Genomic DNA, 25,089 nt, shown 5'->3' with positions numbered 1-25,089 from the left:
CTAAACTCTCGCGAGAATTCAGCTCGCTTATTTGGACTTGAAGTCGCGCAGCAACGAGATGAAGCGTCCTAGACCAACTTATTGACAATTATTGACACTTTCCCCATTTTTATTTTTTAAATTGTAAATATATTTTTTTTAACGCCCAAGGCTATTCCCAGTGGCATGTTAAACATAACCTAACCAAAATCCTTTACAAATGATAGACTACAAAGTCCCTACCTTTTTGTAAATGGCCTCTCTGTTTTGACTCTTTTAATGTTGGATCCAATCCTCCATGTAAATCAAAAAAGCTTACACCTCACCACAGACGACCTACATTACACAGTATTTTCAAAAGGGTGTTTTTGCAACAAAGGAATCATTAAAGAACCTTTCAGTGATCCATTCTTTAAAAGAACCATCTTCTTTTCTTGGTGTAAAGAACATTTTAGTGGAACCTTTTTCCACTATAAAGAATATTTTGTGGAATGGAAAGGTTTCATGGAGTTTAAGGGTTCTTCATGGAACCAGAATGCCAATAAAGAACCTTTATTTTTTACGAGTGTATCATGTACACAGCATCTTGACTTTACCTTAAAGTTAAACATGTCATTTCTTACACATTTCTAATGAATAATTTCTAATTATTCATCAATGTTATCCTGTACATGAGCTATATATCCAACATATCTATATAAATGTACTATCTGCAACACATTTATTGCCTGTTCCCCCAGGACATGGCAGACAATATTTTATTTTTACAAAGCCCACACTTTTCTGAAAAAAACTAAATTACATCATTAATTTAATTATATTAAACCAGTGCTGATTGTGAGAGATTTGAGTTTCCCCAGTCTCTGCTGCCTATCTTATTCTTACTCCTTTGTCAATCTTCTCATCCCACCTGTTCATGAGTTCCCGGATTCATCATCCCGAGAGAAAACAGATGGCGAGGGCATGCTACTGATGTGGAGAGAGTCTCAGATCACCAACAACAGAGCACCCTTCTGTTTCTGACACATTAATATGTGGGAACATTCTACATTCAGTCATTCAAATGAAAAAGGCATATATTTTTACATGACCTTTTACAGGCAGTATAGTGTTTTTACCCGAAGAACCAATCACTACCTATCTCCTCACAAATAGATGTTACTTGCTTTACAGCAACATAACATAAATGTGATCTAAGTGTTCATTATAAACACTCCACTATCATTCCAGTCCCCAAAAAACCCGAAATCACTGGCCTTAATGACTACAGACCTGTCGCTCTCACATCTGTGGTCATGAAGTCATTTGAGAGACTGGCGTTGGACTACCTGAAGGACATCAGTGGATCCTCTACAGGTCTGTGAACATGGGACTCATTATATCCTGCACCATCTCGACAGACCCGCAAGGATCTTATTTGTAGGCTTTAGTTTGGCTTTCAACACCATGAGACCAGATCTTCTATCATACTAACTGACCCATGCTGTATGTGCCCACCCTCTGTCAGTGGATCACCAGCTTTCTGACGATAGGCAGCAGCTGTGAGAATGGGGAAACTCACATCCAGGATTCTCACTTCTGAATTAAATTAAATTTATGAGCCTAGGCATCCCACAGGAAATGATCCCTGGTGTTAGTTGATCCCAACAGGATTTGATCTTTGAAAAGCTCGGTGTTTATTTTGCCAGCAGGGGCCGCAAGAGACCATTCTGGACACTGTTAATGAGTTAGGAAGAAGATTTCAGTCTCGTGGAACTATGACCACTATGAATTTGGGGATAGGTTTGGGACATGGATGACGTCTAAACTCCTGAGACCTGACAGGAGCATATTAGCTATGGCAGGCAAAGCTCTGTTAACCTGAATAAAGTGTTAAATAAACAATGTTGGCATTTCTTCTTGACATTTTTTCTTAATGGTGAATTAAAGGGATAGTCATCCAAAAATTCTGTCATTAATTAAGCACCCTCGTGTCGTTCCAAACCCAATAGACTTTCGTTCATATTCGGAACACAAATGAAGATCTTTTCGATGAAATCAGAGGTTTCTGTCCCTCTATTGACAGCTATGCAACAACTAGGCCTACTAGGCTACTCTGAAGCTTCAAAAAGTTCATAAACAGATCGTAAAGCTAATCCATATGAATTGAGCGGTTTAATTCAATTTATTTCAATCACAATTATAAAATTCATGACAACGGGGCTCCTAAATCTAGTTTAATTCACAAGTTCGTGTAACTGTGACACTGTAAAATCTGTTTTCTCCACTAGATGGTGACATTTCAAAACACAATAACAAGTTCAGCTTCGCTTGCCTTGAAGTTCGAAAGATGGGTAGCTTTCATGCAAGAAAGCGGTCAACAGGATAATATTACGGCATTATTAGCCTATTTCCCAAATAATTAAATGTTAATAAACAATAATAAATACGAAATCTTAGATCCACTTGAGTCTCTACAGAGGAAGCATATAAAGACATGCGCATCAGCATGTTAGACGCAATGAAATGAACAAATGTCATGAACACATCGACCATCAACTGTAATCGTATTTCTAACTGCAGCTAATGCTTTTCAACGAGTTTATGTTCTTATATACAGCAGCTGATTGTTTATAAATGTGCCATGTGATAATAACCCTTTTATTTTTTTTGCGACATGCATCACCTGAAAGGAAAATGAAAACGTGTAGCCTACACACATAATCATGTTATTATGGGTCACACAAACATGTTGGCTATGGATCTATAGATTTCAGACACTGAGTTTGTTGTTGGCCTTTAAGTAGCTATAGAGAAAATGCTCCTATTTGGCATTATTATTCATTACAAATTATATAACCAGCATAACAGAAAAGTTTTTGCTCCCTTTCTGCTGTAGCAACACTGTGAGCTCCATAAGTTTGTGCAAATAACAGTAAATAATAATGTCTGTCATCCCTATGTCCACCAAATTTATATGGCACATAATGAGCACATGAAAATGGTCCCATGTAATATTAACTTGGTTAAAATTGGATAAGGGCACGTATATCTAACAGACATATTACAATACTTGTAAATGTACAGATTTTGAAAGTTATCTTAATCTTCAGTGGAAAACAACATTTACACAATTGCCTGACAATTTACATTTGACGGTATATTGTTTATATAAAAGTTTCTTGTTAGATTTTGGTATTAATTGTGTATATTAGGGGTTTATGTTACATCTTATTATTGTTTAAATAATGTTTATTCATTATTTTAGTGTCATGTTTGTTATGGTACTTTGTGAATGTATGACACTGTGTGCATCTTCCATGTATTCAGTATATTATCAGAATATACAGGCACAAAACAGGTTTCATTACTTTATGGAATATTACCATATCAGTTAATGAAATATATAGTTTAACATAAATGTAACTTCAGTGCCATTGAATCTAAAATTTACGGTAATGTGCTGACAACCCCAGCTGCTGTTTGTGTTTTACAGTGTGAGAACCTGAAAAAATATATTCCCACGGTCTGTATTTACTTAATATGACATGGGTTATTGTGGGAACATATCAAAGGGGTTTTCTGTTCCCCAGCACTGCCGTATGGCTCTCATTAATAGGCCTAGACTGAAGGAACTAGACAAATGGTTGCATAGTAATTGAATCACAAAAGACAAAAGACATAGCTCCTTTATGTTAGAAGTTTATTAAGTTGATAGGGCCCTGGGGAAATGAGTCCTGACCTTTTAAAAAATTACTTAATGTACATTAACATATAGGGGAACATATAGGAACCTTTTTCACGTGTTCATATAAATCTGGGAACATAGGTATGCCCCCGTTTGAGGACTTTTATTACTACTAATTATGTCAATATTATTAAGGAAAATGATTGTAAAATACTACCACAAAAAAGCAACGAGGAGGAGATGATTTGAGAGAGAATTTCATCATTTATTATTAGAAGAAACATAAAATACAACATATACACTACTGGTCAAAAATGAACCATTGAAATCATTCAATGATTTTGCAGCTTAAAATAAATGCAGCCTTGGTGAACATAAGAGAGACTTCTTTAAAAATCTTCATGATTCCAAACTTTTGACCGGTAGTGTAAAGAACATCTAAACGGTCCCTTATTTGATAAATGACACATGACAGTTTGTTTTTCTGTGATTCCTCACAAGATAATATTGTATGAAAACTGTATGAATACTGCATTTTGAACATCATTCGGCCTGTATGAGACATGAGCTGAGGTGTCTTCAAGTGTTATTTTACTACTAATGAACTACCAGTTGACTTCCATAGCATACTATAACTGCACCATCTGTCAAATCACTCAAAACCCAACTAGGCTATACTTCAAAAAGGTTGCTACTGATGTGAGTTCGGGAGGAAGGCTTATGTTAATTCATGTAGTTATGTTCAAATCAGTGGTTGGGCAACTGCAAGTCGTCTTTTCCACAAATCTATATTGGCAAAATAATGTGCGATTATGCAAAGATACACTGAGATTACTGCGAGTACAGCACCCGTAATCAAAGTCTCTATTAACAGAATACGAGCCATTCTTTTCCAGTGAGGAGAGGAGCCAATGCAGCTCACTGGACGTCCCAGCCAGGCGGCTCTCCCGTGACTCAGCATTGGCATGAGGTTAAACTCGGCTCTCCGTTTGGACAGCGTCGAAGTGTCTATGCCAGCGGTGTGACCGGCATCACTGATACGCGAGGCAGTTGTGCGGCGTGCACTCCTCTTGTTCCTCCAGCTCGGGACACGCCGTGCCACTGTTGGCGGGTTTCAGCAGGATATATCGGGTGCGATGACGCAGTCCGCCCCGAGAGCACGGCCCCAGACACAGGCCCCAGGATGACCACATCGACACCTCGCAGTCCAGCGGCGTTTCTGAAACACATGCAGGAATCATGAGGATCGCTAGTCTGGAAGCAATCCGTCAGGAGATTATGTTTCTGTGGCTGTTTATGCATGGTCAGATAAAGAAAAACAGGCCACTGGCGTAATCTAGGGCAGTCCGGCTCAGATATCCCCAAATAATTGAAGAAACGTGTATTATAAAGTAGGTCTATGAAGTCCCGATAGCAACATGCAATAGAAAATTGTAATACTAACCTGTAATGTTTTACAGACAAGGTTTAGTCGCAGACTAAAATTCAAGTTTGGGCTGTTTTAAAGGGGTGGGTTAATGCCCTTTTCACAAGATGTAAAATAAAACTTTGATGTCCCCAGAGTGTGTATGTGAAGTTTTAGCTCAAAATACCCCACAGATATTTTAATATAGAGTGTTAAAATTGTCACTTTTTGAGGGTGAGCAAAAACGCACCATTTTCTGTCTGTTCCTTTAAATGCAAATGAGCTGCTGCTCCCGGCACAGGGGGCGGAGCTTCAAGAGCTTGTGTCCTTTTACATCGCACTGAAAATGTCAAAAACTTTTAGCCTTTTATGTTCAAACCGGAGTCAGACAATGAAGGAGAGACTCAAGAAGAAGTGACAACATGTAGAATGCAACAGGACATTTCTGAATGGTTAGTTGATGAATTTATGTAGCTTATGTGTAGTTATCTTCTTCTAGTCATTAGCATATTCTGTCTTGATAATCTATAAATCGCGTTCCTGGGGGCGGGGTTTATGTAAATATTAGGGTTTGTGATGTCACTAACCCGGGAGGAGTGCCCTGTAGTCCCTACCAGTCGTTTGTTGTAGTCCTTAAAAAGCAATTTCTTTAAAAGCAAATATCTCCCTTTGCTTTAAACTTTGAGCGCTGTAACTTTGCAGATGTTGTTTATGCTCAAACAGCAACATTACACACTAACTAAAGTTAGATAAGTGAAATCATAATCAACCACCCCTTTAAGTCAAAGAAACTTGCACTGGCATATCTTAAAAATATATGTTAGTTCCATTGTTTTTTCTCAAGATGCACACCAGTAATGTGTTTTTCTAAGGCACATTTATAAAAGCAACTTAAATGTCCTAAATGAACTAAGGCCTAATCCTGGCTTAATCTAAGCCCTGTCTGTGAAATCGGGCCTAAATCTCTTAAAGTGCCCCTATTGTGCTTTTTCGGATATTTTCTTTCATGTAGAGTGTAATATATCTGTTTTTGAATGTAAAAGGCCTGAAAGTTTCAAAGATCAGAGTGCAGATAAATGTCTCTTAAAAGAAAGAACAGATTCTGAACTGCCTGAAACGAGTCGTCAGTAATTCTAGTATTACTTCCTGCTCAAACATAAGTAGGTTTGTAACAGATTTGCATAATGCCAGCCTATGGTCTTCATTGGCTGCCTGCAAACAATGTACTTTGACCCTCAAACACTGTAGTTGTGGCTGAGGCCTGGAAGAGTTTGGTTTGTGTTGTTGAAAAAGAGGCTGTTTTCTGTGCTGCGAATGCAAATCCACTTTTCATGCACTTCCAAAGGACGAGGACTCTCGCTTGAATGGATACATTAAAACCTGTTCGCGTCACTGTGTATCAAGCGCTGAGGAAGATCCAGAGATGAAATTCGGATATGCATATGCATTTTTTGGAGACCTCTAAAACAAAATTAGGAACCTTTAAAATAGCATAATAGGGGCACTTTAAAAAAGAAATTGAAACCAGCACGTTAGTTAGTGGAACAGCGCAGATGCTAAAAATTTTGTGGAAGCAAATAAAAAGAGTTTACCACATGTGGCGTGCATTAGGGTTCATCAAGTCTAAACTGTTTACTTGGCCTAAGAACACATTAAATCACGCACAATGCTGTGGTAAACCAAAACATCTTGATTTACCATCCAAATAAAAAGAAAATCACGATCAAGAGACGCAATACTCTGCCATTGCACGTGTGAAATGTGTATGCAGATCTACCTGAGAATCTGTGAGGTTTGGTTTCTTCAGGCAGGATGTGATTGGACACCCGGTTCTGTTGACGGACAGGTGATCGGCTCTGACGCTTCATCCATATGGTGGCCAGAGGCGGGAGATCTGTTAGCCGAGGGTAATAGAAGGAATTTGCTGGGTGGTTTGGCTTCTGAGAGGTAATCTGCATCAGAATAAAACAACAGACATATGTTAAAACAGTGATTTATTATTTCAATTAGTCAAAAATATTGCAAAAACATTAGTTTACGGCTTACGAAAATTTACATTCTTGCCTTTTATTCAAATATTATTAAAAATGTGTTGATCTTATATCTTATATATTATAATGATCTTATAGCATGTGATAGCACAATGAAACATGCCAAAATCTGCAGACATAATTTTTGGCCAGGTTGTCATACAAAGAAATTATAAATGCATGCAAACACAAGAGAGAACCAACAAAATATTAATAACTGATTATGCTCTAGTCAATGGATCCTTTTTCCTGTGAGCTTTTTGTTTTTCTATGCATTATTTCTACATAGTAAAATAAAATCTGTAGCTGTAGTTTGCCTTTTTTCTTTTTTTGGCAAAATGATTTAGCCAGATTAATACCTTAACCCTCTGGGCCTCTTCCTTTACTTGGCTCCTTCTCAATCAAAAGTGACCGAAGCCTTGAAATGTAATTGAAATGTTTTTTTGTTTTTTTAGGAAAATCAATGTAAATATATTTTTGTTCAATAATTTTTGTATTATTATTATTATTTAGAAATTTAAGGGGATTTTCTGATACTATGCAACATTTATAAAAAATGTTTTTTTTTCAATAAATGCAATTTTCACATTAAAATAGAGTGAAAGCTTTTAAAATCCTTTTTTTTCTGAGAATAGTGTCATCTGGAGTCGTTAAAAAATAAAAACTTCCCTATATAAATACTGTATATAGAGAGGGTTTTGGATTCCCATTGTTTTTTTTTAGACATAATTTCTTAATTTTATTAGGTTTTGCATTTAGATATATATTTAGACATTATAAGACTACTTTTTTAAGATATTTTTTGTTAGATAAGTGTCAGGTTTTGCATTATGATTACAATCAAACAAACATTTTGAAAGAAAGGGAACACATGAAAAGCATTTTTGATCATTAAAACATCTAAAATAAAGAATGGATAGTGATAATTCTTCATTGCTTTTTTTCTGCACAGTGGCTGATTTGTAGTTTGTACCACCAAAAGAGTTTGAGTTTTCATATTTTTTCGTATTTCCCATGTCGGTCATTTTTGACCGTGAAGGAGGCAAGTGTGAATTCGATTTTTTTTTTGTCCCTTTAACATATCTGAATCATGTCCATGCTTTTTTTGTGTGTTCACATAACTAATATGACAAAAGTAACCAAGTGTCATCCCATTCCGAAGAAGCAAAAAAAGAAAAAAATTCCAAACGTAACATTTTTCGAAGAGGCCCAGAGGGTTTAGTGTTTTTTGTTTTCTTCCACGCATATTTAAAATATTTAATTAAATAATATATACTTTTTTTTTTTTTACCTTTTACATTGTATTAAAATATAAAAATGTAACATCTCACCATGGTGATATTTTCAGGAGGTGTTGTAGGAAAGTTCGGTGAGGAGAAAGTGAAGCCGCTGTCTGTGCCGGCATCAAATGGGTGCAAGTCAAAGGTCACTTCCTGTTTCCACTGCCCACCCTCACACAGGTTCAGGCTGTCAATCCCCACAAACCAGTCTGGACTGGGGATCACTTTCACTATCAGAGACAGCTGTGAGAGAAAACACAAGATAAGTCACTCTCATGTTGAAAACGTACACACAGACATCATCAACCCTGATTTACCTTTGGCAATACTTCCGTTTTTCAGCATGCTCTGCTAACATAATTGGCTTCATAAGTCACATCTGAAACTTTTCTTTGTAGCCATTTCCAGTATTTTCCGCTCTTTCCTGTGTATGTTAGGTTAAACCAGCTGGGGTTTTTTTTTTCTAAATGGTGATGAATGTTTCCTTTTGACTGTGACCTCATTCAGGAGGATCCCTTCGGTCAGAGCAGAATGAGGGAATAGCCACACGAGACAGTCGCACAGAGAGAAACCAGCCATACTGTGACAATGGCTATTTCAGGATGAGCGCAAGCCTAATATAGAGCCAAAGATGATTCATCAGACAAACAATAAAACCTGACAGATCCTGTCTGCTTGAGTTCATTTAAGGTAGCCTATATCAGTCAAACGTCTCTATAAAAGAGAAATCACAAGGTAGATTCATATTTTCTGACCAAAATGTGAGTGGAAGACTCGCCAGGAGGGTTGCCAGAACGTCGCTGTGCAGTTGCTATGTTCAGAGTGATTTTAGTGTGTTGCTATGTGGTTGCTAGGGTGTTGCTAGTGTGTTCTGGGTAGCTGCTTACTAGTGCTAGTCAAAAGGGAATCCTCTTCTTAATACACTCTTAAAAATAAAGTTTCTTTATTGGCACCAATGGTCAATTCGGGGGTAACGCATTACAAGTAATGCAAGTTACGTAATCAGATTACTTTTGTCAAGTCGCATTAGTTTTAAATTTACAACAAAATATCTGAGTTACTTTATAAGTACTGCTAGTTACTTTGTTTTCCCATTAATTGACTGACAGCTATCCTGTCCCCATGCTGAGAAGAATCACGATTAAGTGCAGAGGCGTTGTGTTCGCTGTGTGTATGCAAGTGTTTCATTTATGTGTGCGTGAATGAAGTTTGATTTAAGCCATAGACAGTGCCTCATATCTAAACGTGAACATGCATTTACTAATCTCACTTGCACAAAATGAATTAAAAACATTACCGCCATTTACCGAGACTATAGGCGCGTTTCCATTCAAGATTTAAGCAAAACTTTTGCGATTTTTTTCTAAATATCGATAAAAAACTATATTGCGAAATGACGGCGTTTTTTAGTCGATGTTATGCGACTAAAACGTCATTTTTTCCTCTCGCGATAAGTCATTTAAAAAAAATCATGGCAACGGACGTTGATAAGTTTATATATATCACAGCCACGTAGCAGCCTACCGCACTAGACATTATTATTATTATTAATGGAAGGAAACATATGCGTGTTATCCAAGCATTAATGGCAAGGAAAGACCCATATACTGTGAGCGGCACATGAGGTGTTTTTGGGGTTTTCCTCACTCATTTCTGCTCCGAGGTCTAGATTGTGGCATTTCTTTGAGTTTTAGAATCCAGTATTTCTGTCATTCTTTTGTCTTATATGAATTTAATAGAGAACTCTGTCTCGTATTCTGTCCAAACACACCGCGCCTTCTAAGTCAGGTGACAAATGCGCAAAGACTGTTTCCATTGCAGTTTTGCAAAATACTCCTCCTTCGAATTGCCTGAAAAACCACCTCATGCGAGCGTAAAAACTTTATTGCCATAAATGGGAGTTTTTGCGAAATTGACGTGTTTCCATTGGGCGTATTTTCAATTCGCAATTTCAATTTGCGCAATATGAAGGGTAATGGAAACGCGGCTTATGTTAAAGAATACAAATATACTTTATGTATTTAATCTCACTTTATTAACCAATGCATCAGTGCTGCTAACCTTCGATGATCCAATTCAATCATAAGCAGTTGCGCCGTCTACTGTACAGGCATGCATTTGTATTTCCTTCAGCCTGAGGTTTTTATTCATTTCACTTTTGGTGTGAAAGGGCTTTTACATTTACCAAAAATAGAACTTTTTCGTTATTAAAAAACAAACAAGCAAGCCCCGCGCAGGTGAGAAAAAGTAACGCAAAAGTAATGCAACAAGTTACTTTCCATAAGAAGTAACACAATTAGTTACTTTTTTAGGGAGTAACACAATATTGTAATGCATTACTTTTAAAAGTAACTATCCCCAGCACTGTCGATGGTTTCAGTGAAGAATCTTTAACATCCATGGAATCTTTCCATTCTACAAAAGGTTCTTTAGAGTGGAAAAAGGTTCGTTAGATTATTAAAATGTTCTTCACACTAAGAAAAATAAGGTTCTTTGGGAAACCTAAAATGGTATTTCTATGGCAGGGTGAAAAATCCCTTTGCTACCTTCAGAGTGTAGCTAAAAAATATATATATATATATATATATATATATTTGGAAAGCAATTGAGATGAAATAGCAAAAGGAGATTTTATTGAATGTCCTGCTTCTTAGATTTGTCTCTTGAGAAAATGAAACCCTATAATCTCACATGTCTCTCCTCTAGAGTTTTAGAAGAGAAATCAAAAATGCCTCAAACTGCTCAGAATTGCTGATATGCAACAACAACAAAAATCTAAAGATATGCACACAAAAAAAACACACGCATCTACAGTTTTATTGTTCTATAATCTCTATGTAAACCATTTTTATGGAATTCTAAGCAAGTCATTTGAGGCAAAATTGAAACTTAAAGCAATTTAAAATTAAAGTGATATGAATTTTGATATCAATTAATTAAAATGCTAAATTCACCAAAACCCCTAAAAAAAAAAGTTGTTCAGCTAGGAAACTGCCATATTTATTTCAACTTGTCAAAAAGTCAAAAAGGTTGAGAATCGCTGGATTCTCTTGCACTTTGGAAGAGCAACCTTTTCCCCTCGGACACAAACTTAAGCAACACTGCATTCGAACTGGATCTCACTTTTTAAAGTACGCATTTTAGTGCGAATCACTTACAATCCATCATTCCCAAAGCAAACATTAAAAGCAGGACCGATATAGTTGGCATTTTGCATCCATATTTGGGCCACAATTTTGGTACCTTGTGACAACATCCAGTCTACGGCTGACTTTTCTCCAGGCTGGATTTACTCTGGTCTCTCCCTCACATCTCTTCTCATTCTGTGGCTTTTCCAGGAATACCTCCTGCTATATCAATTTCTCTGGCGTGAGAAGCGAGCGGTGCCTCATCCCTCTTCTGTCTGTTCTGACCCCAAGCTAATAGAGCTCAATCTCCCTTCAGGGCACAAAGTCACACTAACACATAATTGCCAAACCAATGCCCTGATTTGCCAGAACAGAGTGTCAGGAAAAATAATACACAACTCATCTATTCCTCTGTCTGTCCGCATGTGCTGCTGGAACGCGCTGTGGTTTCTTGCATGGCTCGCACTTTGTAGAAATACACACTGTCTGGATCCTATTAAACGCAAAAAGAACCTTTAGAAATTTTGGACAGCATTTGGCTGTTTTTGATTACCTTATTTTCCTGTTGATTTGAGGTTGTTGGTCATGCATGTGCGGGAAGCTGAAATCGGACACTGCAGTCTTTTTTGGAGATCTTAAATAAACACTGTTCAATGTCGGCTGGAGCACAAATGTGTATTTGTAGTTTCTCAGAAAATGATACAGAACGATGAAGACAGCATACAGAGGTAAGAGAAGGCATCAAGGTATGTCTGAATCCAATTTTGATTTTAATAAGAGAAGAGTTACACTATTTAGAGTTACATTAAGAGTTTTTTTTTTAGTTTTTTTTATATTTGACAATTAATATTAATTGTAGGATAATTAATGTTCAGTCTAACAATCCGCGTATGAGGACAATATTTTATACTTTTTCAATATTGTAGGATAATTAATGTTCAGTCTAACAATCAGCGTATGAGGACAATATTTTATACTTTTTCAATATTTTAAAAAAGAGGGAAGAACAAACCACTAAACTTAGTTAAGGAATTTATCTGACAAATTATTTGCCAAAAATGGCAAACTACAGCTACAGGTTATATTATACTATTAAAAAAAAATGGCGTAAAAGAACAAAAAACTCACAGCAAAAAACCTACACTGACTACAACATAACCAGTTATCAATATTTTCATTGGTTCTCTCTTGTTTTTGCATGTGTTCATCATTTCTTTGTAAGACAGCCTGGCCAAAAAATTGTCTGCACAATTTAGCATGTTTCATTGCGTTATCACAAATAAACCAATTGACTACACAATATGCTTACAAACACATTTTTAATAATATTTGAATAAAGGGTGAACATGTCAATTAACTTAGGCTGGACATCACTTTTTTGCCACTGTGGTATATACTTAAAATTAGGTTTAATGGATGATTTACCATGTAGTTAGGGTTTAAATAATAGAATAAATGAACAAATATTTTTTAAATGCCAATTTTAAATTGCATGTCAAAAAAGCATTTGCTTTCGATATTTCTTGGGTTCCTTTAATGTACGTTTCTGGGATTATTAAGTCTGATCACTAAGAAAAATAATACGTCAGATCTACAAGCCGTGTGATTTGAGATGATATTCATTTCAGTAGCACAAACATTCAGAATAAATCACTCGCTGAAGTTTAATACTAAATATGCTTAATATTAAGATGTAAGCAATCAGTTCATCAATAATAAGTGAACAGACACTCACATACACACAAACACACACACACGTCACAGTCTCACCCCAAGGCCACATTCATTCTCTCAGTCGTACTTTACTGCCCTGCGGATCTAAAAACAGCAGCGCCACAGCAGACATCCCGCCATGCTGTGGTTAAATGCCAGCGGGACTGAATGCCAAGCGCATCTGAGGGTAGTTGGCGTTTTTAATAAGTCTACCTTGTATTCCAGACTTTGGCAATAAAGATATGTAGGTCACCAGCGCTGCCTTTAGACCCTATAACCAACTGACTCCTGGCTAAGGAAAATAAATATTCCAGAAAGTGAGAAGGAAAGGATCCAGCCTCTCTCTATCTGCAGATCTGGTGGGTTCAGGAAACCCAGCACAGGAGCCGGAAGGGAGGGAGTGAGTGAGGCTTGTGGTCTGGAGGTCCTGGGACTCTGGATGTGGTTTTGGAGACTTGCGCTCTGGTGAAGTCTGTCTTTGTGCAATATAGATCTGAATTGTGTCATTAAAGTCTGATCTAAAAACTGAATGACGTATGCAGGACTTCTCCAATCATTTAGTCTTCTTAAACCCACTCCTGCAAGCGACATGTTCATGCCTCCACAAATGATGCATAGAACCAAGTATGCACGGCCTACATTTTGTATTTTTCGATAATCCACTATGGATGCGTCACAATACGGAGACGCAACCACAAATCGGTCTGAATGAATAAATAATGGTGTTAATCAGAAGACTACCTAAAAAGCACACTAAGATATCACTGTTTTGTCAGGTCAACATTAAGTGTAACTGGAACATGAATTTACATTTAAAACAACAGTGAGGACTTTGCCTCCTCATTTTAGCACACAAATGCACGCCACTGCGTAATGCAATGAAAATGTCTGAAACTAAATAGTCAAAACTGTTGGAATGAGAACAACTGCCAGGAGCGGATCTGAGAAAAAGCATTGCCACCACATCTGCCACCCCAGATTTATCCCATTAAAAATATAAATCTAAGTAGTGTTTCATGTACCACTTTTCAGTAGCGGCGCTTCAATGTGATGGCATATAAAAATAAATATTGTGGAAAATGTATTTTTTGTCTTTGCGGGCTGGACACTTCATTAACAGACGACTCTTATGAACCGGTTCTTTTTGAGTCAAAAACACACAGCACAACCAGTGTAACCCAATTCACAAACAAATGGACTGTTTTTCCCAGTTGTTTATGAATCGAAAAATTCAAGAAATCTGAGAAATGTAATCCCTTACCATTCACAATATTTCACATTGTTTAAGTTGACCTGTGTCGTGGGATGGATGGATGGATGGATGGATGGATGGATGGATGGATGGATGGATGGATGGATGGATGGATGGATGGATGGATGGATGGATGGATGGATGGATGGATGGATGGATGGATGGATGGATGGATGGATGGATGGATGGATGGATGGATGGATGGATGGATGGATGGATGAATTGGATGGAGTGGATGGAGTGGATGGATGGATGGATGGATGGATGGATGGATGGATGGATGGATGGATGGATGGATTGGATGGATTGGATGGATGATTGGATGGATGGATGGATGGATGGATGACTCAGTGCTTTGATATTTTTGTCATTCTTTAATGTTCAAAAACAAAGTTAAGTTTTTACTTCATGTTTGTAGTTTAACTTGATGCACTTAAACTTGTGATTAATATATTATTCAAGAAGCCTACTGTATATTAATAAAACCAATCTTCTCTGTGTAGTGCTGACAGACCTACATTTAGAATCTGTTGATGTGTTACAGTGGACATTACTGACAACTGACATCACCAAAATGTTTTTAGGTACAGAAAAAAAATTAGGAACACAACAATGATCCATTTTGTGTAGTGATATGGTCATCTCACCAGCGGACTCCTGGGTGTCAGAAGTATCTCAGTGGAGCTGTGGCCGATGCCAGAGGGAATCCCAGCTGTGCGGTACATGGACCCCACCGATCGCCCCTTCCTCGCCTCCTTTGCATCCTTCACCAGATCCACTGTGAGCCCCTGCTCAGCAAAGCTCTTCAAGCCATCGCTCGCCGGCGCCCCCTCCTGCCACAGCCGGTACTGCTCATTATGGGTCACGGCTGCACAGATTCACAGGTAAAAGAATAAATGGTAAACTCAGAGGAAACATATATCAATTGCTCATGTGCTCAGGCCTCGTGATTCCTCGGGCAGGTTCTGTCGTGGCCTGTTGAACATTACTAACACTCCATGAATTTTTATTGCTCATCAGATTTCAAAAAACACAAATACAGTTCTGCCACTTTCTGTGTGTGCCTAACACACCTCGAGCTGTTTAAAATAAAGCCATGTAAAAGCCCCAGTGCCAAGAGAATAAACACCTAAAAACAAACCCTTCAATGAGAAAAGCCAGACCTACTATGAGTTTAGTGTGCACCTAAAGTGCAGGGGTGACAGAGACTGTTTTGTAATATATTAAAGTAGATTTTCATGCCCTGAAGATAATATCAGTGTTTGCAATGCGGAAAAAGGTTAAGGTTTTGGGTAAACTTATGTTTTCGGTATTGGTTCTGAGTAAATGAATCACTTTGACATTGTCATGACATTCAGCGCATAGTTCATTGAACTCAAAAATCACCATGCACTATACAGTGGTTAAATGTGTGCAAAGAAGAAAGACCAATCACAGTTCAGTATGCAAACAGACACAAAGACCAATCACAAACTGGTATGCAAATACTACAACACGGTCTTCACTCACTGTCACATGGCATTTTAACGTCAAAGGGAGCTTTACAAACTTTAAGTTAATACAAATATTGCACACCTGAGTAGTCAGACGATAAAAACTGTGAAGCAGGACATTTTCAGGTTCCTTTTACTTTGCATGCAGATTTCTGTGATTCATAGCAAAAACTGTCCATAACTTATGCACGTCCAGATTTTGCAACATTCTTTTCCGAAAATGTGGTCCTAACCCTATCCCTACCCCTAAACCTTACCCTACAGATGTGTATAGTGTATCCCTAAAATCAGAGGAAAATGATAAGATTTGAATAGTGAATAACATAATGAATAACACTCATGTAGAAGCACCTAACCCTTGATTGTAAGCCTAGACCTGTCAAACTGTAAACTCAAATCTGATTGGTTGATTGGAATGTTGGAATGTTGTTCCAGGATCAACAAAGATGTTGATCCAGGAACATGTTGCACTTGGTGAAATCAGGTTGTGCAACTACATATTCAAACACGTTATATGAACTTCTTTTTTAGAGCTTAACAGATGTGGTCTTTAACAAATATTTTATGAATTGCTTCTGTTCCCTTTTTGTAAGGCACTTTGGATAAAAGCATAAATGTAAACGTGGTCACTGTAAACTGCCTCAGTAAGAGCTGCACAGAAAAAAAAATCTACTTTTTTATGACGGGTTTGGTACGACATAATCATGAGTAAATACAGCCCATAATTTATGGGTGAACTATTCCTCCAAACACAAACCGTGCCTAGTTTGATAATTCACCTATTAGCTTCTTGATATCACAATAGAGGTTTTGAAAGAGGAAGGAGCTAAGATGATGTTTCTGAAATGATTTCAGCCTCTCTTTAACGTCCCAGTGTGTTCTTCATAGCTACAAACCATTTTGGTCTGGCAGACCCTGAGCTGGGAGCGAGAGAGCAGGAGACTGAGAGAAAAAGATACAAGTGAGAATGACAGGAAGGCAGGGAGCACGTTTGGCACGCTGACACGTCTAGTCTCTCCATGCTACACGTCTGGCTCACATGTGGACAGAAAAACTGAAGAGACCTGACCTCACTCAGCTAAAGCACAAATCACAACCGTCTCCCATGCTTTTTGTCTCATCCCTCAAATTGTCTCATCCTTCATTCAAGGAGTTCATCCAAACATCCATTGTACGGCACAAACTTGTGATTAGATACAAAAATGTGCGGTTTCTGAACATAATTGTAATACAACAGTGATAAATGGATAAAGAGAGAGCCATAAAGGCATCCAGAAGGCAGCAGAAACCGCATAGAGATCATCTCAGCGCTCCAAAGCCACAGCCTGAACTTTCAGGATCTCGGGGTTTCGAATGTTTTGGCTGAGGCGTCCACGTCTGCTGCTGGTCTCGGCTGGTATACCAGTGACACCCAGAAAACGCCTTTGCAGTGGCCAAGTCAATGGGCATTGCAGGCCGCATGCGTTGTGTATTTATGGAAGAAGCGTAAAAGAAAAGGGCGAACCTGCAGGGCAGCCCGTGTCATCTGGCAACGGTTATTACTCTTCAACCTCTCTCTCGTTCTGCTTTCCTCATTAGACTGCCCCGCTCACGTGGTGTGGCAGGGAGTGTGTATGTTTGAGGGGTCGACGGGGCAAATTGCAGGGTTAACACAACAGGCCAGCTGTGAGAACTCTGACATATGGTGAGGTGAGGTGAGGAAGTTTGAACAGCCTCATCCCTAACAGAACGTGGAGCCATCGCTGGCGGTCGACCTCAGAGAACGAGATGTTCCACGTCTAGCAACCTACGTCAGAATCGTCAACCAAACACCTCATCTCTCACAAAGCTCACACTCTCACTTTCCGCCACCTCGCAGGAGTCTTACCCATGAGCTTGGACCACTGAGCAGGTGGTCGGAACAGGGGATACTGTTTGGGGAAGGTCTGTGGACTCCAGTGGCCGGTGAACACCAGGATGTAAGGGGCGGGTCCTCGAGCGCTGCACTCGGTCCCGTTGTTCAGGTTCATTGGGGCCGCGCAGGACAGCGTAAACCTGAGAAGAACGACGAGCAGATGCTGCAGCCAACCAGGAACAAAGATCTCTGATGACATCATCTCTGTCAGGAAAAAAAGAGCAGGAAAAGTCATTAGCCAAGTACAGTGCACTTCTTCTGAAGAAAAGTTTTTTTTCTCCGTTTTATGGTTAATAGCAACAAAAAGGCCAAGTTGAAATCGAATAATTGTACGTTTTTCATGCTACAATAATTCTGATCCACTCATGCAGCAAATATATATTGCAAAAGGAAATTACATAACTTTGGTTCCTGACACCTTAATCCTCTGTCGAGGAAGCATCTGAGATTTGCTCCGGATTCAAAGACACCAACCGTCTTATAATACAAAGTTACGCTGCTTTAGAGAAACCCTTATGAGAGACTGGTCTTCTGAAATTTCTGAAAACTAAATATCTGTCATCATTTACTCTAAACCTGTTCGACTGAACATTCTTCTGAGGAACTGAAGTCCTGAGCACTAATTTGCATACAATGAAAGTGAATTGAGACTGGGACTGTCAATCTCAAAAGAGGCATATGACCACCATAAAATAGCCCATATTGGCTGTATTCCCAATTTATACGACCGAAATTAAAGTTGTTATTCACTGGAAATCTTCCAATCTCTTGAATCTCTCCAACAGAAACCACTTGCCTGAAACGACTCGTTTGTAGTCCTGCCATTATTTCTGTGACTTAGCTATATCACCATGCAAATACATTTGCATAATGTTGCCTACTGTCTGCACTGGCCGCTTCAAAGAACAGTTGGGTAGGTGATTTAACCATGTTGAGGAGATGCTGTTTTTTCTACTACAAGGGCATGTGTTCATTTCTGACACACACTTTGACCAATCAGAGGAGACTAGGCTATTTGGAAAGGCGGGCTTTAAACTTTAAACGCATACCTTGGGTCTTTAGTGATCCGGGACGTCATTCACTACCCTCCTCATCATTCGTTTCTTTAAGTTAGACATCAACCTTCTTAGTATTCCTCAATCAATTCATTATAAACAATATAACAAGAAAAAAAATAGAAAAAAAAATTTTCCCATACATTTTTTTGTAAAAATTGTATAGGGTCGTTAATGACCCGAGGTGTGTAACAGTGTAAGTATATTTTTTTCTGCACAACAATAATAATTGAATCTTTGATGACTGAATAAGTGCAATGTCTGATACACAATGATGAAGTGACGTTTCACTCATAGTTGCCGCAGGCAGAAAACAAAAGAATAGGAAGTATCATCAGCAAAACTTGAAATGGCTCAGCGATTTACTGCAGAGCAAGTACTGAACGCAATCAAATATTAGTGTCACTGTCACTTGATCTGTCAGCTATCAAAATATTGATTTTGAATATGTTGAAAATAAAGAATATGTTTGAGATGGCGAATATGAGCCAGATGCTGAACGTACTGGAAAAAGAGCTCTGACGAGGTGCGAGACAAATAATGTGTTTTTGAACTTCAAATCAAGCAAATGTTTTCTAGCAGACCCCAAAATATAATTATAAACGTGTAAATGTGCATAATACGGGCACTTTAAGATGAATGAATATGCATGAGATTTAACAGTTGTTTTTTGTCTATTTTGAAGCTTGACAGCGCCTTCCCCTTTCATATTCAATGAAAAGGAGCACGGTGAACATTCAAAATATTTCATTTTGTGTTTCAAGAAAGACTTTGAAACAACATATGGGTGAGTAAATTTTGCTTTAAATAAAACATAATTAACAGCTGTTCACACAGGCATGTGTGATGAACTCAACCAACCCCCTCTTCTCACAACAACCCTAGGCTTGCTGTTTATTCCTGACTAAATTAAAATAACACAACAGCAATGGCTTGTGTGACTGATTTATTTTCATCCCATTTATCCTGTGATTGAGTGTATTACGCAAGACCAGCTTAGACCCCGGCAGAAGGTTTAGAGGATGACTGCATGAGATACTGGGATCTGCACTGTCTGCCACTGTCTTTTAATAAAGAGGCGAAGCGACAAAGGGCACAAGTTCATCACTGCAGGCTCAGACTATTGCTCTGGCCCCGTCCGCTGGATCCCCATAGTTTATAATGAGCCACGATCAGATGACAAACCCTCAGATCAAAGACACAGGCTCACAGCGTCCTCGTTTCTGGTATTTTTATGCTCGCCTGTTAAAATTTTAAGTCATTAATGTAGGTTTAGGTTGGACCTGTAGTTCACATATACATATATGTATATATATATATTGAGAGGATGACTGATGTTATTGAAGAAAAACAGGGGACAGGTTTATAATAGTGCTCATAATGAACAGATATATTAAGATCCATGAGGAGAAAGGTCTTGAATCACCAGAAATGACCTCATGTCTAATGGACATAGTTCTGGAGTGAGAGAGCAGCTAAACGCTCCTTGTTTTAAAGCCGACTAGACCGCAGGTTCAATGGGACATGGATAAAATCTTACGAGTGAGGACTGAGCGTGCACTCCTTTGTGGTTTCCTTTCTTTTTCTTCAGAACTCAGAGTCTCTTTCTCCAATGTTTGACAGATCAAGTTTCGGCATCTTTTGGAAAATCTGAAATGTCACGGCGCTTTCACACATGCAGACTTTTCCAACTGCATTTTTCCAATTTAGAGGTGAACCGTGTGTGAACAGAAATGCCGGCAAATCAGCCACAGCAATCTGACCGCTTGAGAAGTTGTAACATTGCTGGAAAAATTCTAAACTGATGCACAAATTTAAAGAGCTCTGACACAAAGTTCTTTCACAATACTTAATAATAATAGCATCTAATCATCATATTAGAATGATTTCTGAAGGATCATGTGACACTGAAGACTAGAGAAATTATGCTGAAAATTCAGCTTTACCATCACAGGAATAAATTACACTTTACTATATATATATATATATATATATTCACATAGAAATTTTAAACATTTGAAAGTGTAATAATATATTTTTGTATTTTTAATCAAATAAATGCAGCCTTGGTGAGCAGAAGAGACTTCTTTTAAAAACATAAAAAATCTTAAAGATCCAAAACTTTTGACTGGTAGTGTATATCAATAGGTTTTTAGGGAGTTACACCACATGACATTTACAGCCTCAACTAATCATTCCATGTCATAAAAAGGTCAAATTATCTGATATTTAAAGAGACTTATCGACCTTGGCTCACAGTTATGAGGGTCTGTGGGGGTCAAATCTATGACATCATTTCCTCTCTTTTTTCCATGCATATTGGTTGCACCACATGAAAATCATGGTTATCTGCATTTTGGAAAGAAAACCGGACAAGCGTTGACACAAAAGAGCTTCTTTTCATCTCTGTAGATGAATAAATTAGTCAACAGACCTTGGGACAGATTTCTGGCGTAGCTGTTTGAAAGACATTTCCAATTCCACCCAATAACATCACAGAATTTTAACTGCATTTTAGTGCTGATGTGTAAACGGGAACAATAAAATCTGTTGAAAGTGTGAAAAGCAGATGTGGCATTTGCCAGGGGAAAGTAATCCAGCCGTTTTACTGCAATGTAACTGGTTTCATGTGTGAAAGTAAGGGACTATAACCTACAAGCATCAGGCACACATGCTGATATTGCTCAATAATGTTTGTCCTCAAAACAAACAGATCTGTTTGTTCATGTGAGACGGAGACATTGCCTTGAAACAATGCCTTGTCTATCTAGTGCAGTCAGCATTCCCAAAAACCATCCGCTGGCTATTAAAACAGTATAAATATTTAGATCTCCCATCTGCAGTGACATTTTGCACGCGTACAAATGCAAAGTGCCACTTTTTCCACATTATCTCTTTCTCTGGGGATTGGGCTGTGACATTAAATTACACACGTAACAAAATTCAGGCGTGTTTAGTGGGTTGGGATGCACTTGCCAGTGGTTGCAGATGCTGCGTGACACTGACCTAAGGCAAAGCTCCCTCTGTTTGCCGTGTCAAAAGGCACACGTATTCTCAAACACAGAGACGCAGCAAACCTCTGCTCTCAGCACGAACCAGACACAATAAAACCAGGGGAGACGGAAAAGAGCCAAAGAAAAGAGCTTGCGGCTTTTCGACACTTAAGCTTAAACTTACAGGGAGAGCAATCATGAAGCCGCAAGTGCGCTTGTACTGCAAGCAGGAGTCGCATGCAAATGCAAAACCTTCAGAGTAAAAAATGAATGAGAAGAGGGGGGAAATAACAGTTAAATAACTGTCAAGAGCAGCACATGTGTTAAAACACTTAAGGACTGCAGCGTTGTTCCTCAAAGAGACGTCAAACCTGCAGAAGAGGAGTGTGGGAAGGTTGCGGTATATAGAGGCACAGCAGGAGAGTTGAGAAGCAGAAAAGCAACCCTTGGCTTAACCTTTGCCACAGCAGCCGGCCTGAGCGCAGGACACACACACACACACACACACGCTAGTGAATGGCTCACTCTTACCTGGCTGTGATGGTAGACAGCAGGACAGGGTTTGTGGAGATGTGCACTACGGATCAAGATACCTCACTTTCATGCTCTCTTTCCCCTCCTCTTTCTCCTCCCATTCTTCTCCCCCACCTCTCCATGTATGGGTACACACACACACACACACTTTCTCTCTCTTGTAACAGTCTTGCTCTTTTTTCCTGTCCTCTCCGTTTATCTCTTTTTCTTCTCCTGTGAGATCACAGAAGGTCCCCTGTGTAACGCCCAAGATGTGACTGACTTCTTAAGTAAGCACTCATCAGCTTTGGATTCCTGTTTGTATCTGGGAATTTCAGTGATGTTTTGCTTAAAGAATTTCATGTGAAAATACTTAACTTTGTAAAACAACTGCGTCATTTGTAGGTTGCTTCTCCTGGAAAGTGTAAACCTTTCTCACTGGCTCTATCAAAACATTGCTCGGTTTGTTTGTGCAACCAGCCTGACAACCGCTCAGCCAATGGCGTGATTTTGGGGGGGATTATAGAGGAAGGGGAGTGTTTGGAAAACCTGTTTGAAAACAGTCATCGGGTGCTTCTGAATAGGCTTACTTCTCCACTAGCAGACGAATAGTAGTCGAAAAAACAGCTGAGAAAAGTAGAATTCAGAGTATTAGTGAAATATGAGGCAAAAAGGTACACGGTTGACCAACTATTTGACCTGACATGACCTGACATATTACTCTCCCCATGAGGTCACAGGAGAGGAGTTGTAAATGGCAGTGAAGCAACACAAATGATACTATGACAAGTATTAGTACATCCATATTGCATTCTACTGCATATACAGAACATACTTTTTTAACGACCAGGAAATAAGTCATTTTTTAAGAAAATTATGCCTACTTCCATTTTCAGACGCAGCCATATTTTAACTTTCCATTTCAAACTGCATTAAAATGAAAATGAATTTTTTTATTATTATCTCATTAAATAAAAATGGGAGTTGTCGCTTTGGTAAACTCCTAAAAGTAACAAAAAATTAACGTTTTAGCTGACATATGGTTTTAAAATGTATACAGCAGTCTTTCTTTTCATTGAATACAAAAATTGATGCCTCATCTTGCTCTCAGGGGTGTAAACAAATTTGTGTACAATGTTCTCTAAAATAAGAAGGTCCCTCCCTCTAATACCACTTTCTGCTGACAAGAAATGGCAAGTGACAAATCATGAAATCTGTTTTCTAACAGGTTTCCTAAACACTCCTCCATCTGGCATTGGTCAGACAAACAGAAAGCTCCGCCCCAAACTCACACCATTGGCTGAGCAATTATTGCTGTGTTGGGCTTCTCATTCAAACAGAACAATAGCACCACCGAGTGTTTACACTTATCAGGGGAATCCACGGAAACATGACACGCTTACGGTTGACTGTATATTAATGTATTTCTTTGGCTGGATCGAACAACTGAAAATACAAAGTCTTATCCTATTACACACAGAAATGACTTGCCAACACAATGCCAGAGCGTTGCTATGCAGTTGCTAAAGTGTTTGGAGTGGGTTTGTTTTAGTATGTTACTATGTTTCCAAAAGGAACTTGAATCCCTTCAGGTCAACATCCAATTGCTTAGAAAATAGTCCAGATTTCCTCTGTGAGCCACATGACTTTTCATTCCATACATCATATCAGTAGCCCAAACAATCTGAGGCATGTGACACCATGACATTCAATACCTAGGGTTAGAGATTTGCGCAAAAGTAATAGAGTTGGTTGCTTAAGTAATTCTGCACTGATATGGCTGATCTACAGCAGATCACACACTTGCACAAGAGGTTTCAGCATGCACATCCAGAGTTTGCCAAATTAGAAGCGTTCCTGGGTCTTAACCATATCCCTACCCCTAAACCTAACACTATCCATAAAATCAGAGGGGAATGATAGGTGAATAACACTGATGTAGAAGCACCTAACCCTGGTTTGTAAGCCTAAACTTCACACAAACTTTAAACTTGTCCATCAACTGATTGGTTGATTGGAATGTTGTTCTAGCATTAACAAAGATGTTGATCCAAGAACTCGTGCACTCGTGCACACAGGAAGATTGGTTTTAATAATAACACACTCAGACGTGAATGACATCTGGGAATTTTCTGGTTAGAAAGCAGCCGGTCCCTGTGGGAGCTCACGTCAGTCCAACATAAGACACATTTGCCCATCAAGAAAAGACACAAGCAGAAAAGCTGAAAAAGCCAAGTCGATTTTACTAGGCTCCATAAATCAAGACTGGCATTTACAGGAAAAGTCCAATGTAAAAGCATCTATTCATCAAATTTGGTAATGCTTACCGTGTCAGGCGAAGGTAGTCATCACTTCATCAGAGGCCAGACTGAATGGTGATTGGTTTGCATTGACGCAGATGGGATTGGAAACCGCAAATGAAGTGATCGGTTTGAGTGTTATGAACACTCTGAGTACACTGACCCTAACATGACCCTCTCCTGGACAAAAGCCCTTGATAAATCTGCCAATGGGCAAGCAAGAGGGATGAGGGGAGCTGATGAGACCAAGAATGTACAAGAAACAGGAGTATATTTGCATGGAGCATTTTCGCAATTGCACAAATATTTGGCAATATTTCACTTGTAGACTAAAACCAAATACTTCACAAAGATTTCAAACTCTGTAGGTTTTTATTTATTAACTTG

The 25,089-nt window shown here is 38.6% G+C and overlaps 1 protein-coding gene across 3 annotated transcripts; it reads right to left on the bottom strand.

Moving 5' to 3' along the window:
- Window positions 1-3,645: 3,645 nt before the first annotated feature.
- Window positions 3,646-24,862, bottom strand: spon2a (spondin 2a, extracellular matrix protein). 3 transcript variants are annotated; one of them, XM_084429550.1, is made up of 6 exons: window positions 24,730-24,862; window positions 17,815-18,045; window positions 15,102-15,322; window positions 8,413-8,604; window positions 6,829-7,003; window positions 3,646-4,865 (listed from the first exon to the last, which is right to left on the bottom strand). In XM_084429550.1, exons 2-6 carry the CDS (start codon window positions 18,041-18,043, stop codon window positions 4,678-4,680), a joined length of 1,005 nt encoding a protein of 334 aa, XP_084285676.1. In that variant the 5' UTR covers window positions 18,044-18,045; window positions 24,730-24,862; the 3' UTR covers window positions 3,646-4,677. The 3 variants fall into 3 exon arrangements, with proteins under 3 accessions (XP_084285676.1, XP_084285675.1, XP_084285674.1); XM_084429549.1 differs by lacking the exon at window positions 24,730-24,862 and adding an exon at window positions 22,421-23,070; XM_084429548.1 differs by lacking the exon at window positions 24,730-24,862 and having other exon boundaries at window positions 17,815-18,210.
- Between the last annotated feature and the right edge of the window lie 227 nt (window positions 24,863-25,089).

This window comes from Rutilus rutilus, assembly GCF_951802725.1.
Source record: "Rutilus rutilus genome assembly, chromosome: 14".
Lineage (NCBI taxonomy): Eukaryota > Metazoa > Chordata > Actinopteri > Cypriniformes > Leuciscidae > Rutilus > Rutilus rutilus.
Note: the sequence above shows the minus strand (reverse complement) of the source record. Positions and strands in the feature narration are given on the sequence as shown.